General features: G+C 36.9%; 1 protein-coding gene across 1 annotated transcript in view; it reads right to left on the reverse strand.

Moving 5' to 3' along the window:
* The window catches only part of OTOG (otogelin), a 91,327-nt gene that overhangs the window by 32,717 nt on the left and 39,415 nt on the right, over positions 1 to 19,195 (reverse strand). Inside the window, exons 23-31 of the mRNA XM_008937156.1 lie at positions 18,064 to 18,202; positions 17,676 to 17,807; positions 16,433 to 16,579; positions 16,035 to 16,154; positions 14,802 to 14,918; positions 13,105 to 13,261; positions 12,062 to 12,088; positions 9,059 to 9,226; positions 6,710 to 6,988 (exon numbers count right to left, since the gene is read on the reverse strand). Of these exons, the coding sequence (XP_008935404.1) occupies positions 6,710 to 6,988; positions 9,059 to 9,226; positions 12,062 to 12,088; positions 13,105 to 13,261; positions 14,802 to 14,918; positions 16,035 to 16,154; positions 16,433 to 16,579; positions 17,676 to 17,807; positions 18,064 to 18,202 (1,286 nt within the window). The remainder of the gene's footprint in view (positions 1 to 6,709; positions 6,989 to 9,058; positions 9,227 to 12,061; positions 12,089 to 13,104; positions 13,262 to 14,801; positions 14,919 to 16,034; positions 16,155 to 16,432; positions 16,580 to 17,675; positions 17,808 to 18,063; positions 18,203 to 19,195) is intronic.

Genomic DNA, 19,195 nt, shown 5'->3' on the forward strand with positions numbered 1-19,195 from the left:
GCCATCTAGTGTTGCCCTTGTTTACATGTCACCCTACCCAAGGACATAATTTGATGCTGCTTGTGAAGACATGATTCTTATGACAGTAACAAATGTATTTATAAAGTTACCTTCCCATATAAAGCTAAGTACATGTCACTGATTTATTCTGTGACTGCTTCTAGTGAAACCAACCCAAACTGCTCCAAGCTAACAGAGGAAGGAAATTACTCCCACATGTTTTGCTGACTGATGTATGGGGTTTTGCACATATTGGCAGGTCAGAGTGGTAAGGTTAAGGACAAAAGAAGATCTATGACAGAAAGACAGAACACAGAGACCTACTTGCACATGCAATCACCAGCAGTAGTAGTAACCAGCAATAACAATATCCAAGTGGAACCTGGGAAACCTCATTCATCAGACTAGCCTAGATTAAGTATGGAGGCAGATTTGTAACATTTAACTCTTGCCACAAACCTCATCATTAATCACAGCAGACTTTCCAAACACAATAAAGGTACAAGCTTTGCAGAAGACATAGTGTAACCAAACAAAGAATGATAGTTTCTCAACGTAGCAGAATAGTGATTGTGAATGAATATTTCCCAGTGTTGGGATTAACATAACAACTCCCATTCTCCAACTAAATTTAGACTTTCATGAAATGATTGCTGCATTTCCCTCAAGCTTTTCTCCAGAGTTTCCTGCTGTTGCATGCCGTGGTAGGAAATAGAGCATATTTCTGCATCAAGGCATAGCAATTGTTGAGTAGTTCCTAAACACAGCTTTCAGCCAAGAACCAAGTCATGCCTGTCTGCAAATTTTGTCTCTGTTCCTGCAAAAAGAAGTGTGGACAACAGATGGAATTCATGAACCTAGGTATAAAAACTGTTTTCAAAGAAGAGCTGTAGAACAAAAGGACATGTAATTTTCCAGTCAAGCGATCTCAGAGAATTGGGTATGTTTGGGCAAACTATATGAGGTTTTTTAAATGTGTAAAGTACATAACAGAACAGACCTAACCATTACAGCAAGAGTTTAATATATTGCATGAATTGTTTCCAGTATCTCAAAAGTTTTCAATTATGTCTCAGTAAACCCATTGGGTATAGTGAAATCTGTGCTTTATTATGAATTATAAGAAAATGGCTTTCCAGCATTAGGAGAATGTCAGTTGAGTTACTTGTCACATAGACAGTTTTCACTATTGGCAACATCACTTCTAGAATGCCTGAACAGCCCAAGGACCTAGAATATTGACTGTGCAAGCCACTGTAAAAAAAAAAAAAAACAAACCAAACCAAAAAAAAAAAAAAAAAAAAACAAACCACCACCAATACAATCCAGTAAGATGTAGTTTCTGCTTAAAAAGTTTAGACTAAATAGGGATTAGACAAAATGAAGGGGAGGAGAAACAAAGGCACAGAGCCATGTTCTGAACTAGCATGAATTCAAGACTAAGACAAGAAAACAAAGTATTCCTACACCCAGCTAAAACAGTAGATTATTTTGCCTCCTTTTAAGTACATTTATATATTAACTGTGACCCAAAAATGCACAATCATTAGGGTAAAAGGAAAAGCACTTTAAAGCTATTCAAGCATTCCCCCTCCTTAAACTGAGAAAAATATCCCTTCCACACTCTCTACTATTTTAGACAAACTTCCAGGCCAGACCAACCTCGGCTTTGTTTTCACTACAATACTGCTATGACAGAAACTAGCACAGCTCAAAACTCTGGATTTCACGAGTGTCATGGCACAAATGCTTCATGCTAATCAGCCATCCCCACCACATGCCTCCCATTTTTTTAATACTTAAATTCCCCCTCCAGCAAGCAGTAATACGAGCTTACTGTACTCTGTGCAACATTACAGTTCACTCACAACAAAAGAATGGCACACAGTTTACAGACAATGAGTCAAGCTTCTTATATCAGGCATGTGTTCCTCAAAAGGATTTGTCATGGCATTTGAAAATAGCCATGTCTCCTGGTGAAGTCTACCAGCATTTGTCTTCTGTTCGGTGACACAGCAAATCCTTCACAAAATGGTAAAATATGCCCTGGGTGACAGTCACTCCAGTTGACATGCCAGCTGAACCCATAGCTCCTTTATCTAACAGGAGCTGAGCTTATTGACCTGTTGCATTGCTGCAGAAAGCTTTTGTATGTATGCAAGTATAAACTCTGCCAAAGACCATTTATATTAAAAGATATTCCCTAACTCCATTGACTTCTCACTTGCTTGGAAAGCAGAGAAGCATGTTCTCCCCTCCCTGTAGCTTCTGATTTTCATTCTTCGTGGCTTTCAAAAATACTTCTGTGGTAATGAGAACAATTGCTACCACGTAATGAAGAATTTTAATTTTTTATCAGTGACAGACTGTGGTGTTCTGTCAAGTCACAATAATCCTTCTTGGTTACCTGGCCACTTTTTTGTGTGTTCACAATTCCACCTTGCCTTTTTTTTTTTTCCTCCCCTATGTTGGCTATTACCTCATAGGGACAAAGTTTGCCATTGTCAGAGTCTGTATATTATGAATAATTTCATGGTAAGCTCTAAAAATGGCTATAAAAAAAAATTAAAACCTGAAAGGTTCTAATGTTAATAAAAGGTTGTATTGAAAATAAAGACTTTAAAAATAAAGTAAAATAATTAAAATCTTGGATTTTCACCTGACATTTTTCTGTTTCACTACTTTTCCCAAAGATTTCAAAAAATATAGTAGGAACAAAATTTGCTTTAGGATCAATCCTATTTATAACAGCAACAAAACTCTGCTTAGTAACATAGATTGCCTATCTCCTCAGTTACAAGTTTAGAAACATGAAATCCTATCTACCCACTTAAACTACCAACAAACTTTGCCCATGACTTCTAAGTTTCTGCCACAAGAAATGTAAGCAAATATCACTGGAAAAAAAATCAACTTCGTGCCCAGCCAAAACATTAGTGAAAGCAAAGTATAATTATCTACTTCTCAAATAGTTTTGTTTCAGTTTACTATTACAATATTAGAGGAATATAGTCTTGTTAATGTATTATTTGATCTCCTCCTATATATTCATTCAAAATATGAGAGGTCAGATGTTTGTGTTTGTGGTATAAATAGGAAAGATGTTATAATTCTACAGTAACCTCAGCCTGATTCCAAGAGCTGCCAAGCAGATGTGTTCAGTGACATACCCAGGATTTACAGGTACAACAGCAGTTGCTCAGCATTACCCAGTCCCAGGTCCCACACCGGGACCTTTTGGATTGACAAAGCATACGAGCTCAAAGTACACTTAATAATAACTTATTGTAAGTAAAACAGGACATCCTACAAAATTAATTCTACTGATAGAAATGGTTAAGAGTATATTGAACTTAAAATAGTCAACTGGAACATACATCCAAGACTGACTTAAGGTGCAAGATGTTTTTGTAAATGAAGTTTTCCATTAAAATTAATTTTCAGTTTTGCACTATGTTTCTGAATGTTTTACAATTAATTAAGATACAAACATTAAAAGGAACCAAAAATGCCCTGTATCAAACTTAAACACTGATAAATACCTCTGTGCAGTGTGCATATACTTAATGCATCCTGAGGTTTTAATTTCAGCTGAAAATTCTCTCTTGAGGCAGGCCTTATATTTATAGTGAGTTAGCTATTAAAGCACATAAATATCATTAAGAACTTTGTTGCAGAATTTATACAGGGCAAATCATGTTTTTAAAATATATATATAAAACCAACTCACAGTGCTCCTAAAAGGGTAAAGCATATTATGGTTATTCTGTGAAAGGTAAAATGTAACTAGCTTAAGCACAGCATTTATTAAAAATTGTAAGAATACTGCTGCCATAACCACAAAGAGATCATCAGTTCCCTACATTTGCTCATCTCCCAACAATTTCAGATGTGAATAGATCACTCTTACATGACACCTCTGTGCTCGTGCACCTTGGTGAGCCTAAGTGCATTCTTGCCTTTGACTGAACACACACCCATCTGCTGCCTGTAAGAATCCCTGCACAGAATTGAAAATGCATTTCCTGTGAGTACACTCTAGATATTCAAATCCAGTTATCAACTCAAACCCTCAAACATTGTGCAAACAGGACAGCATACAATGACAATAACTCAGTTTAAAAGCTGAAGTAACCTCATGGAAAATAACTTGCAGTGTTAGCCCATCACATCTGTGCAATTTATAGACAAAGTATTTCAGTGTGACAGTATTTATTGCAATGAAACTGGAAAAAGTGACTCGTCAGCTGACTTCAAACAGATATGCTGTGGTGATCAGGTCATTTAAAATTCCTCCTTTTGCATGTGCGTCACAGCACGAAGAAGTCTCATGAGGAGCTTTCTGGCCAAGGGGATTTACTGGGCCTATTATTCTGCTCCCGATATTTATCCTCTGATTCCTCAGGAATAGCTGTTCCCAGTTGAAGAGTTTCTGATCTAATATGCAAAGCATTTACAATAGTCAGCAGGCAACTCAATATGCTTTTGCCTGTGCACTCTCGAGCTGGTGTAACTTTTCCATTAACTTAAACAAATGCTGCTGTATTTTTAGACCATGTAATTACCCTGCATCAGCAGGCTGGCCCTTGTGAAAGTACACTGGAGAAAGATTCGAGCCCTATGTTTCTCTGCTTATAAAACACTGAAACCCAAGCCCTCGGATGTGGTGATTAATGAAATGCCTCTTGATCATTTGATCTGATCCCACTTGCTGAGGTAAATTGTTTTAGTTTTCCATTGGCATAGATAGGATTTTTTGGTATAATGACTGGAGGGTAAAGACTTCACACTTGAAAAGACATACCACTCTGTGTTAATGGATGACCACTGAGAATTGGAACATGTTTTAACCTTCTTCATTCCCTCCCTCAAAAGACTAAGGAGTTATTTTTGTTATGTCCAAAAAAGTTCCTTGCTTGAAATGCTGTACGAACGTCCTGGTAATGGCATTAGCTCTATAATTCTGCCCTTCAAAAACCTCAACAGCTCTGTGATTGCAAGCATTTGTCAAGAGGCAACAGGCATTTGGCAATGACAAAATCTGTCATTTTTTCTGAAGTTGGAGTGTGCCAGTCAACAGCTGCATTAGGCTGTCAGCATAATGCATCCCAAAACATGGGCAGATTCACAATGCCACCATTAACACTTTAATTCGATGTTTTGATAACAAGAAGCTCCATGGGGCATACAGTTGGCCTCTTCTGTCACAGAAGTCAGTGCCTGCTTTGGATTTCTCTGTGCTGAGATCCAATATGGTCACTGTTAAACATGGCCAGGCTACGCTTCATTTGTTACAATATTTCATTTTCTTTCTTTGCTTATAAAACAAATTTCAGTTTCAAAGAATGAGCAACTGCTTTCAAAAAAAAAAAAGGTATTGCCAGGGATACTATTAAAATACTTCTGCTATTCAAATAAATAAATTATTAATGCATTCAAAATTACAGCACAAGAACCTTGACGACATAAGAATGAACACCTGTACTGATTTTGGAATTTTATATGCTACACAAAGGCCAGTGGTTTCAGCAAGTAGTAGCTGTCACTGAAGTTCATAAATGAAGTCATATGAATGTGTTTGATGTATCTGAAGTATCAAGACAAGCAGATGCTAAAGTAAATGGTGGTTTTATGAATAATTTGCTTTGATTTATAGGCCAGTAAAAAATCTTGCTGCTTATTCTTGACAGGTAAAGGCTATCTTCATTTCAGTGCATGGTTTTGAAGTGTTTAAGAGTATGTGAAAACAGTTATTTATTTTCCTTACTAATGCAAAAAAAAGAAAGAGCTTGATTGTTCAGTGATTTTTTAATGTGTATTTTTTTTTGTCGTCAGTTTTTGTAGGAGCAAATTCTGCATCCTGCTCCTATGAATACCCCAAGAATATCTCTTACATTTCTGATCCTTATGTCTCAGTGGAATGGGATTACTATTACAGGAATGGGAAGCTCTCAAGTAGGTAGGAACTCTCCCACAGCAGTCTACACTGTGTATTCAAGAGCAGTGACTGTCCAAGACGTGTTAGAGAAACGGGCATCGAGATCCCCAAGAGGCACAGCTCTCCACTTCAGTGGCACCTGAGTCACTAGGGGATAACACCCCGAAAGACAGAGCCTCTGGGTGGGACATGGGTAACAGTCAAGGTGTTCTTCAGGGGAAACATGATGTGTTGTTATTTACAGGCAATGTCCTTAGCACTGGATGGCATGACCTCTGAGGAGGCCACAAAGCCTGTGGTGAGAACCCAGTGACCAGAAAACTCTCTCGAAGAACTCCAGCAGAAGAAAGGAGAAAATGTTATCCAAAAACCTCAGCTTTTAGAGAAGCATTAAGTTCTTTTCTATTCCCTTTGTGAATCTACTATGTATTAGCATGATTTTTCTACTCCTTAGGAACTTCTTGACTACTTAGAAAGCAAATATTGCCTAGAAACTATACACTAGATGATGTATTACCCAAACCAGGAGGCAAATACAACAGTTCTGTGTTAGGCTATTTAATGACTTTTGGCAAGAAAACAGAATTTCATTCTCACTACAAAGCTCAGGGAATAACATTTTGAGCCTGCATGTCACAGATTACCCACAGCTCCCTGTGATGTCAAGGAGAAGTAAGCAAACTCATCACCTCTGAGAATCTCAATACCATTTACTCTGTATTCTCACACGGAGCAAACTGCTGTTCATAAAATACAACTTTAAATACCTACCTTCAAGTTTAAAAAGAGTTGACAGTCTGAACTCCTCTGAATGGTGGTACTTCAAAAGCTCAACTGAAGAGGCAGAAATGTGTATGAAGTACCCTGGTTTTGCAAATGACTCAAAGGAACTGTATCCTGAAAGCCATGTATTCTTGTGAATGACAAATGTAGACCTGTTGTGAAACTCTTCACTTTTTCTCCATTTAGAAAGAACAAGAGTATTATTTGAGACCAGCTGAAGAAAATAGTTTGGTCTCTCAGCTATTTCAAATGAAATCAAGTTGGAGTCTGAAAAAAAAAAAAAAACCCACAGTCATTCTGATGTACCACTACTGGTATTCTGGTATTAGCATCATGGGCAATGAAAGCTTTGGCCTCACCGGTGAAAACAGCCTGAATCTTGTAAGAAAATATACTATGTATGGATTTCAGAGCACTAGATTCTGATGGATATTTAGTTTTCTAAATACTCACAGATTTCAACAGGAATACAAGCAAATTAACATACTTGCCCACAACAAGATAAAGGAAAATAGCCCTGCAGTTAGAGAGAACTTCAGTTTACAGCCTTCAATAAGTCATTTGCTTAATAAAAATTGAAACTTCATCTATCTAGCTTTACAAGTAATATTTGCCATCAGCAGCTTCCACATTAAGAGCTCATCCTTTTATTAAAAATAAATTACAAAAATGTATTTTGCATTCAGCTGTCTAAGCAGTCAGCTCTCTAGTCATTCCCCTAAGAATGTTAACAGCAAAGTCTGTTTGCTGGCAAACATACCCACATGATACCTTACCCTAAAAATCAGTACTGCTGATTTCAAGCAAGCCTCTGTACAACCAGTTGCGTAGTGGCAGATCTTGAGCCTGTTACAGGCATCTGTTGCTCACAGAATGACTTCATTCTATTTGCTGTAAACCACTATTCTCTTGAAAACAGCCATTAAACTACTGTAAAATCAACTAACCCTCCAGGCCTGGGTAGCATTTATTGAAAAAAAAGACTGCATAGAAAACAAATGATCTCTAATAAACTATGACACTCTGGTACTACACTTTTGGAAGTCCAACTTGTTTTCTGAGTATAAACTTTTGAATTAATCAGAAAAACACAGTGACACTTCTGAATATCTTTTTATTGTCTGTAGCAAGTAGTTATTTGGTAAGTAACAATGGACAGCAGTGTGATCTATAATACTTGCCATACAGCCAATCAGTGCATCAACATCCAAACTTTCCAATGTCTATCATTTGTCTGAAACTGATAAAACTGAGATACCATTTTTCTGAGATACCAAAGAACCAGGAATGTGATAAATAACTAACGACACACATAAGAAAAATATTGTATTGATTGTACAAAATTCTCCAGGGCCAAATGATTAAATGCAATTTGCTCAAATTGGACTATAAGGCACAAATTCCATTTGCTAGCTTCTGTTCTGAGCAAGAGATTGTTATATAAGAATAGAAGAGTAGAACTGACCTTCTCTTTCCAAACCTAGATTGAACACCATGTACAAGTCTCAGAACTACAACTAACAGAAGAAAACTGGCCCTGGATATTCTGTAACATGAGTTCTGTGTCAGTTCTACAGACAGCAGTATTACTAATCAAATGCTTGTCATTTTTTAACTGACCCATGCTGCTGCTTTGATTACACAAAGACAGCCACCTTCAGGCTGTCCAAAGAGCTGATCAGAGGACTCTGGGCAGTAAAGCTGTATTAAGACTCAAGTGTTTTGTGGGCATTAAAATTGTGTGTGCAGACAACTCCAGCATTTTATCAACGTCACAAAGTGCTGAATATATTCTTGCAAGCTTTCTCCACCTGCCTGCAGGTGTGCAAGACCTCTCAGCTGCTGAAGAAGCAACACTTTCCTTTGTGGAAACTTGAGGAGACAAATTTGCAGTACAACACCCTTACACAGCTCAGGTAAATGCCAATCAGCATCTCAAGTACACTTGGGTGGACAATGAGTGAAGGTGCCAAAGTGAGTGAATTAGGGAGTAATTTTCTTACATCATTATTCTCCCATTAATTCCCATGTCTCAGTTCTGCCAGAAAAAGAGTAGAGGGAGCAACATGTATCTGGAGCACTGGGCTACAACATCAGTTTGGTGCTTCTAAAGATTGGGGCAGAAGGAAGAGCTATTGGTTTTCAACTAAAATTATCTGCTTATAAAACTACAATCATCTAATCCAACCAAATGAAAATTTTTAGTTTAGGCAGACAACACTAAGATTCACAGTCTTCTGGCAATTAAGTAAAAGACTTTTTACTAGGTCTAGTTTTAAACATAGGCCTGTATTCAAGGGCAGAATTTGCTCTGCCTCTGGTTTAGAGTAACTTTACCGTGTGCTTTGGGTTTATAAAGTCCTGAAGTCAGCATAAAGCTCACTGCATGTCCAGGAACAATATCTTCTTCTTTCACTGGGAAAACAACACCATCCACTAGTTTCACTGCCATTACAAATTCTCCATCCAAATAGCTGATCAGCTTGTATGGGCCCTTGCCCAGAGCTGTTGAGAGGAAGAAAAATCAGGATTATCTTTCACGTCAAGTGTCACAAATGCTTGACCTCTAAATATTATAACACAGCACGTAACTAAAAATAAGCACTAACCTATAATGACAAAACACAACCAAACTTCTAGAAAATATCTGTCCTGAAAACTGTCCAAATTACCTAGTTTCAATTTTCAGGAATAATGAGAAGCTTTTCCTTTTGCTCCCTCTTATTCATTTCTGTTTCATATTCATTTTATTAAAGTTAGCCTCGGTTATTTGATTTAGAAGTGAAGAGTTCTACAGACCACCCTGGGATCCCTCTAAACTGTTTGTTTGTATGGTGGAACTGATTAAACGCTTTTTGCTGCTCTTTACAATCTATTTTCTTGATGTCCAAAGTGTGAGCCATTTTGCAGGGAATAAAAGTTTGTTGCCATCAAGTATCAAAGTACTCCTTGAACGGTGTAGATACAAACGTAACCACCAGGAAGTGAGACAGAAAGAAACCAGCAAAATAATGAAAGCAATGTTCATATTTTACCTACACAAAAAAAAACAAAAAAAAAAAAACCAAAAAAAAAAAAAAAAAAAAAAAACCAAAAACAAAACCAAAACAAAAAAAAGCATGCAAAGTTAGCTTTTCACAAATCTTACAGTTTCCCACCTCCTTACTCAGTTCTAGTTTCACTGCAGAAAAGTATTTTAAATCTTTATTTTTAAATGTTATTTGAAATGCTTTTTGTAAACCTCTCCATTAAAGCCAGGCATTTTAGAGCACACCTGAGCAACTCGCCTCACTACCATTTTACCCACAAGCCAGAACATGGCAAGCATACATCTGAGGTAGAAACATCCCAGAACTTCTCAGCTGATAGTTGCAGTTAATACCGTTGACCCTTAAAACCTCTTCCAACAGGTTAAAAGTTTGGACTGCAGTTTGCTTCCTGCCCTCATTTTCTGGTTCTTCCTTATGATTTATGAAGAGTTCTGAAATCCTAAGGAGGCTGCACTACAACCAGAGTTTTAGATTCTAATGGCATAAATAGGTTGCCAGTTAGGACACAAGCCCAAGCCTAGCAAAACATGTACAGTGATACCTGGTTACCTTCTGTGCAGGGAGTTGAAAAACGTATTTTAAATTACTCAAAATATCCAGTGTTTTGGAAATATTACTGTATCATTAAGTCTCATACCTCAGGCCCATTCAAAACTTGAGAAACCATAGCTACGAGCTGAGAATTTCCCCTTAGCAAAGACAAAAGACTTCTGCTCCTGCTTCTAATAGGAATGAAACTATTTCACTGTGGATTTTTGACAGTTATGCACAGAAAACCTCTCTCTCATCTAAGACAGTTTCTGAACCTTCCTGTCTCCAAAACTAAGTAATTCTGGGGAATGCTGCTATAATTGAGATAAAGAAGAAAATCTTCAGCATAGAGATGATTTTTTTCCCCACTGGCAGCTCTGAAACAACCTGTGTTGAATAGTGATGAGCTGGATTGGCCAACAGTAGCAAGATGGGAAGTGAGAAGTATGTGATAACCATGTTTGTTACAAGCTAGTCACGTGCACAGCTCACCACTCTTTCAACCAATTTCTGTCAGTGAGAATTCGCTAACAAGTAAAACTAGTAACACACTTCAAAAGTACATGTTATCATCTAACTTCACTTTGCTACTACCACAGATATTAGGTGCAGCACTGCACTTTCAATGTTACAACTGCAGTAAGATTATCATATCTTAACAGTATCAGACTATTTCATTTGTAAAACAAACCAAACCAAAAAGGAAATATAAGACTGCAATCACCTCTTTTACTCAACTATTCTTAATTTAAATGAATTTAAAGACTTGAATAGTGATTTAGATAAAATTCCACTGCATTAGCAATTTGACTCCATTCAAAATCTTTTCAGCAGTTGGTATATGAGAAAATGTAAATTTCTTGGCCATATTGTTTGGGTCTGGCACATTGAACACATCTCTCCTAAATTAAACTTAGTGCCTCTCCAAGATCTTTCTGGGGGTGAGCTGCTGCAATATGAAGTCTAACAAAAGACCAAAATACCAAGAACTATCTATATAGACAGGCTTCTACATGAGCTGGATAAAGAGAGCTGTAGAATAAATAGCAGGAGTGCTGACCAGTCCTCACATCTGGCTGGCTTGCAGGGCTTCTACATGTGTCATGTCTGACTATGCAGATGCCCAGAATGTAACTACAAGACAGCCTGAACACGGGTTCTGGTATTAACACAGCAGCACAGCACCCAGGGCAGGTTCAAGGCTGACTCTAGCATTTTGTGCAAGTTTTGCACTTCTCTGAGAGACATTCTAATGCAGCAGCAACACCTGTCACTCAGGAGCTTAAAGCTAGGTCAGACATTCCTAAAGGGAAGGTTAATTCCTGTTAGAGCCTAAGAAGTTGTAATACCTTAAGAGCTGTCTCCCTCTGGAGGCTGCCCAGGAGAGCACGGTTGCTCTAAGAGACCCACAGGACACCAGTTTTTTGACCTGCAGAATGCCTCAAGCAAGTAGCACCACTAGTACTGTTGAGTTGAATAGCCTATTAATTAATTAATGATTTAATGGTTTAATCATGATCCATAAATCAAAGAAAATAAGTTAAACATTCTTGGGAAAGGCTCAGGAATAAAGAAGATTAGGAAATTAAAAGCTTTTCAAAACCCAAAATAAACAAGTAAAACAGAATCTTGGCTTTTTAAATAATATCTCATTCCCAACTGTTCTCATTCACACAATTATTTTTATATGAACTACTAAGACTTACATAAAAGAAACAAAAGTTTCTATGGACATTTTATCAGCTGCTTGAGGACTTACCTTTGTTGAAATATTCACAATCATAAGCTAAAAAATAAAAAGAAAAGAAATGCAGTTGCAGGCATTCTGCAGATAAACAGGTTTTCTGTTACACTTTATGATTAAGGAGTAAGCCAAATGCTTGGCCAAGTTAGGTCACACAAACATTTATTAAAAAAATATTGCCAAATGTTTACTTTTTTGCTTTAAATAAAATACTGATTTAAATTACACTGATTTAAAGAAAATACTTTTTTCTAGCAGGAATACTAAGCTTACATACCCACGGCTGTCTTTTTGTGACCTCTAGTGGTTAAGACTAAGCTTTGCTGTCTCGCCAAGCTCACATTAAAACACATACCACTTATATAAAAAATTAAGAGTAATCCTTCCAAATCTATGGCAAATGTACTGTGCAACTTTGAGCAAGCCACACACTCTCTCTGTGCAACTGCAAAGTTAGAAGAAAGCTTGTTTCCTTTCATTCTATCATGCTCTTTTTCATCACATCTTTTGGGAAACGACTGTCTGCTTCTGCACAATTGCCTAGGTGCCATAAAGAAAGGCTTCAGATTTTGTAACTTCTAAGCATTGTTGAACTAAAGTAATGACAAAGTCCTGCTTAAAAACCTACTTGTTTTTCTTCAGAAAACCTTTATATTTCACACTTGCTCTGAGGGTGGCAGTCCTCTGTCCCCTAGACCCTGTTAAGAAGTGAAGTCCTTCTCAAAATGGAGATTACCTGAGCTGTTAACTTTATAACTCAGGTTTGAGGGATGCATGCTGTATTCTAACACAGACTTCTCATAACTTTTCCTTTTGCATCATATCACGAGGAATTAAAAATAAAAGAGTACTACTCACAAATTTAGAAAGCAGCATGTAATCCAGCCAGGCTAAATGAACATAGAGGGCAGCAAGAGGCACATGCTCATCTTCCTACCAGTGAGGGTTAGTGATCAATTCACAGCCCCAGGCAACTTAAAAAAGGGATTGATTTTGCAGGTCTGGTCTCAGGAAGGCAGCTGGGGCAGCCGCTGGCACTGCCAGGCAAGTCAACTTACGACACACCCGAGGGGACCTCCAGTCTACAGCAACTCCATGCTGGCAGCACTGATGGGCATATGCTGACACACTTGTGCAGAAACACTCACAGTCACCTCCTTGGCTACAACCACACGTATCTGTCAAGCAGTTTGAGTAAAACCAGGTGACATCAATCTGGAAATACAAACATCACTTATCAAAAATACTCAAAGAGACCTGGCAAGAACCACCCCAACACAAAGCCATGACTCTTTCAAAATTTAATATATAAGACTTCAAAGTGTTCAAGATTTTGGTTTAAATTTTCTTTAAACAAAAAAGACTTGGTTTATTAGAACATATCATAAACCCTTGTGCAGTACTCAGTAACACAAATTAATAAGCCATTACGAACATACACACTAAGATGTTGATGTGAGCTTGTGTTCTGTATGATTTTGTAATATTTAAACTATGATAAATTAGAAAGAAGCTTATGAAATAAGAGAAACTCTCTCTAAACTGATCACAAATCAGTAAATCCCAGAAGTGCCAAGAAATTTAGATATACATAGCATGGAATAAATAATAAAGTAGATGAACCCTTGATGTGAGAATGGTTCATGCTCTTCATATTATTATACAATTTCACAGGTGAATTTGTGATTTTCCCTTTAAATTAATTTGAAGTCTTAAGTGACAAAATTTGAAAGAAAACTGTCAATGACAATTTACTTATGGAATTGCTACAAGTTCTACATGGATTTACACTTAAGTAATACACACTTAGGAGGAACTTAGTTTCTGCCCATGTTTTACAGTGGACTAAACAATATTGCATTATTACAATGAACATTAGCTTCCCTCTTCTTCCAAAAGAATATACAAAGCAACCTTGTGAGATTTGTAGTTGTCTTTCATATGATATCTGCTTTCCCTCTGGGAACCACTGACACACTCCTTAAGCCATGCACACAGTCTCAATACCTGAACATCTCGGCATACATTATTTACTATATAAAACCTAGCTCTGGAAATCAGTCCCCCCTCATCCTCCAACTGAAACCTGAGCCTGTTGACTGTCACATCATGTTGTATAGCTCATTTATTTCCTTAGGTGGTTGCCTGGGTGAGGACATATATGCTTATTTTTTTCTTTCTAGGAATGAGTTCTTCACATCTGATACTGCCTAGAAGAAACTGTTATTTTTTTAAATATACATGCTGTGTAATACATTTGAGCAAAATAAAGCAAGTGGTTATCAAGTGGCTATACTTATACAAACAGTGTTTGGGATAAAAAAAAAAGGTAAAAAAATTGGATATAATTTTGTCTGCATGAATTACAATGGGAAATAATAGGACTACCCATACTGTAGAATGCTAAATTGCTGCCAGAATGGCTTACTGTCCAGGTCAGCTAAGTGCAGATAGTCTTTAGAACAGGTCCAGGTGAACATTCACATTTTAGAATCAGAATAGGTATGGGGTAGGCTTCCTTCATGTTCTCTTCTGCTATCGTAGTCAAAATAATTATGTTATGGAAAATAAGATGAATATTTAAAGTGATGTGAGCTGCAGAGTATGTTCATGTTTGTATCTTTCTAGAGTAGACCACAACTCACCACTGGATGGCAGGCTTCAAATGCATTTAAAGTTATGTGAGCTGCAGAGTGGAGTTTCTCTGTAGTGATATGTTCATGTTTGTATCTTTCTAGAGTAGACCACAACTCACCACTGGATGGCAGGCTTCAAATGCTTCACTTAACAGTATTCCACATTCCTTCTTGGCAAATGGCTCTCTGAGGGGATTCAAACTGCATGGATTTCGGATGTCAGAGCTGTCAACACACTTAACCAGAAAGCAAAATGAAAGTGAGAAACTTGTTTCATAACCACTTTGGGTTTGAACTTACAAAGCATATTTTCATGTGTTGTTTTTTTTTGTTGGTTTGTTTGTTTGTTTTTGTGTGTGTGGTTTTGGTTGGTTGGTTGGTTTGATTTTTAAAAAAGGGATGTAAAACACAAAATAAATGCTTAATTCATGAAACTAAAGCCAGACTAAGACATGGAATTCAAAGGGGATGATAAACTGCAGAACAGGAAATTGAAAAACATGTTTAATTTTCTGAGAGCAGCAGAAAAACACATATGTACACAGAGGTTTAAACAGAGCAGCCACACAGTGCCAGTCTGCAGTGCTTTTACCTGACTAGTATAGCTTACAAAATAACAAAGATCACTCAGATTACATATGTTAGAAATGTCACAAAATCAGATCTTTTTACTCTGCCTACTAGGAAGGAATATAGAATCATAGAATCCTTTAGGTTGGAAGGGACCTTCAGGATCATCAGGTCCAACCATTGAGCCATTAGGGCTCTAAAGTCTTCTGCTAAAACAGATCTGAATCTGTCAGGGCTGGAAGGGACCACAAGGATCCCCCAGTTCCAACCCCTCTGCCATGAGCAGGGACACCTCCCACTAGATCAGGCTGCCCAGAGCCTCATCTATGAACACTACTAGACACACATTTTAAAAGTTCAATTTTTAACTTTATAGCATATAGAAAGAGTATTTTTTCTTTCCACTACTATGGTTTCACAGATAAGTATTTCCCAGCTAGGAAAGACCACCTAAACTGACAATACAATCTAAAGTGAATTCACAATCCTTCCATTAGGTATAAAAATTACTACTTCACTTTTCCAACAACATCTTCAAAAACACTTTTTGATTTAGAATGTCATAATGCATTATTCTTTATACTATAGCACTGTGTAGAAAAAAAGGTTATTATTTTCTTCTCTTTAATGGATTACAGTATCTGGAAGAACCATTCATAATGCCATTTGCATTGCTGCCTGACTGATACTTCCAGGAACAAATTTCTGATTTCATTCTAGATAGATTATATGATGTAACAGCAAAAAAATCTGCTAGCAAGCACATTCTTTTTACTACGTACCTCTACAGCTGTCCAGCTGTTTCCAAACTCTTGTGAGTTTGTTAACTCAAAATTATCTGGAGTCCGCAATTCGTTTACTGTCTTCAAATCAAAATTTCCACATAGTCCAGTCAATTTACCCTGGGAAAACAAACAAACAAAAAAAACCCAACATACTTCCACATGATACAAAACACTACCAGCCACAATAATTTTCAAAACTTGCTTCTTAAATCCCTGTCTTCAGTTGCTTAATTATGTTTGTCAGGATTCGATCCTTTTCAGCCAAATTTCAGCCAGAACAGCTCAGCTCCTGATTTCTGACACATTGATTGTCCTCTGAAGAACGATAACTTCTTACTTAAGACTTACATAAATACATTAAAGAAATGGCAATAAGAATGCTGACTTCCACTTACCTGCCACTGATGACCCATCTGTACATGAACTGTTGTTCTCTGATCCCAGAGAATGGTGATGTGCTCATCAGGAAAATGAACAACAGTGAAAAATCCAGCTTTCCATAACTGTATTTTTTGTACTTTGTCTATGTAACTAGAGAAGCTCTGTTTGAAATAAAACAAGGCAGCTTATAATGTAAAGTAAATGTCATCACAATGTTCACATGACTGGACATGAAACACCTAAATAAAATGAACAACACGGTTCTCAGACAGAAGTCCAAAACCTGACAGAGGTCACACAGGGATAAATGGTTAAACAAAAGTGAGTGGATTTTGATTTTGAATTGTGTAGAATTTTTAATTATTTTCTTGTTTTAAAAGGTGATTTTCTATCAAATTTACAGGATAGGTAATGGCAACTGGAGTGAAGATTAAAAAGTTAACGGTTCATCTGGGAGGTAAAAAAATTAGTCTTAAGGCTCCTGGTTCTGATTTGCAATTAGTTATACATCATTGCGCTCAGGAGTTAGCCACACATTTTTTCTTCAATATGGGTAGGTACAAAGATGCATGGAGCAACTTCTTGATGTAAGGAATTGTCTAAATTTATCCAGAGACTGCCATCTTATTTACATAAAGCATTCTTCTCTCCACCCAATAACAAGCAGATCTTAAATTATTGGTAGCATGAACTAAGATGTCTGCATTAATTATACAATGCCTCATAAAGAGACACAATTTCCTTTGCAAAATCAGTCTACAGATTGTAAGCACTGCTATTTATACTACAGTTCCTAAAAATACTAAATATTTACAGCAACAGAGTTTGCAGTTTGGCCAAAATAAAAATTAAATTGAGACTGCAGAGGATATAGCAGGGACTGCTATTTTTAATTTAGAAGTGCACAGGAATATTCCTCCTATACATCCCATACCAGAACAAACTCTTAGTTCTTTTGGAATTAATAGAAAAACTTCTACTGATTTCAAAATACCTGGATTTTCACTAAGACACTACACAGGAATTAAGTCTAAACAAAAGAATTACAATTATCTCATCTAATGGTTTTGTGAAATACGGACAAGATTTTGTTTAAGGTTTCTACTGAACAATCCAGATGTGATCAGCATTCACAGTAAACATATTTATGCCTCTGCTACTCAAGTGCCACAGTAAGCTTTTGCTAATGAAAGCAAAAAACACCCAGAGAATTTCATGTGCTATCCCCTTTGATCAGTACTAAAGAGGGAAACTTACTGGATTTCCAGTTTCATCATCAAATATTAAAAAAGATTTTCCAACATTAATGAAAATGTTTTTTCTGCAAATGATTCCAGTATTAAAACAGTTAATATTCTCTATAATGACAGAGAACTTGGTTGAAGTATCCTGAAGGAAAAGAAAAATAAATTGATACTTTAAAATATACTAATATAAATATGTATATTGTTGCATAGTTAAATTAGCCAGAAACTCAGTGTCTAATTATTATGTTATGTATAATTCAAAGTCTAAGCAACTTCAAAGCTTAAAAAACAGTACGTAGGACTCAACAAAATGTACAGATTGGAAATAAGTACAAGAGTAGCTTTTAACAGGTAGTTTTTAAATTCAGTTCTACAGAGGCTTTACAAAGAAGTCTCACCTTAACTAGGTAAACCTTACAAGTTCCAACAAAGTCAAAGGTCAGTCCATCAAACGTTCTGTAGTGCCGATCCCCATAGGCGGTGCACATGGAAGGGCAGGGGTGGAAGGTGCATTGAAATGATCCGTGCTGGCAGATGCTGAAAAAACGTACCACCAATAATGGTAATGTCAACTCTACACATGGACACATTACAGCTATTGCACTGAGAAACAAAACAACACCACCAAAAGCCATACAAGTATCACTGAACAAAGGCATTTTGAAACGTTAACTAGAAGCAGCACATATAAATTGATTGGCTGTGCAAAAAAAAAGTACATATTGAACTCTTATGGCTTGTGTTTGTTCCTGTTGGAAATTATAGGAGTCAGTATACAGACATGAAAGGGCATTTCTTTTGCTGAAAGAAGAAAACAATGCCACGTGAAGCAATACAATTTATTCTCTAATAATGCACCACAAATTCAAAGCTTGCTTTTCCAGCTTCCCCCAGATCATTTGTTTCTATATGAGCTGCATCTTGGAACCAACAAGCAATGTGTCCTTTTACTACAGTCTTAATTCACTCTCTGCTTGAACACGTATGTCACAGAAGTGCAAAGGAAAAAATTCTGTAGCATATTTTTGGTGCTTAAGTTCCTTAAAACAACCGTGGTTTGGGTTGTTGGGCTTTCTGTTGTTGTTGGGCTTCCGGAATAGTTCTGTCTATGGCCACCTTAAGATCAAAATGCTTTTGTCACACATAGACTCAGTGACTGCTCAGACCTTCCTGAATTACCTTTGCTCCCTTACAGGCAGGCTCTGCAGCACTGGGTACTATGTCTCTTTCTGCATTACCCTGTTGCAATATAAGTTACGTTTTCAGAAATGACCTAAGATTTCTAAATAACAGAGAGAATTTAGTTTCCTATACCCACAAGTCATTTTTAATATGTTAGTTTTCATGTTTCAAAATCACCTGAACACTTAAACTTCTCCCAGTAAGACAGCAGAGCTGAAGCCCTAGTACAGCTTTAGTACAGGTGTGTTTTACAGATACAGGTTAAACCAAACACAGCATGTGATATAATTTCAGCACACATCTAACTCAATTTTCAAAAATACTGAATTTTGAATTTCCACATTAAAT

The sequence above is a fragment of the Merops nubicus genome, unplaced genomic scaffold, assembly GCF_000691845.1.
Source record: "Merops nubicus isolate BGI_N331 unplaced genomic scaffold, ASM69184v1 scaffold12400, whole genome shotgun sequence".
Classification (NCBI taxonomy): Eukaryota; Metazoa; Chordata; class Aves; order Coraciiformes; family Meropidae; genus Merops; species Merops nubicus.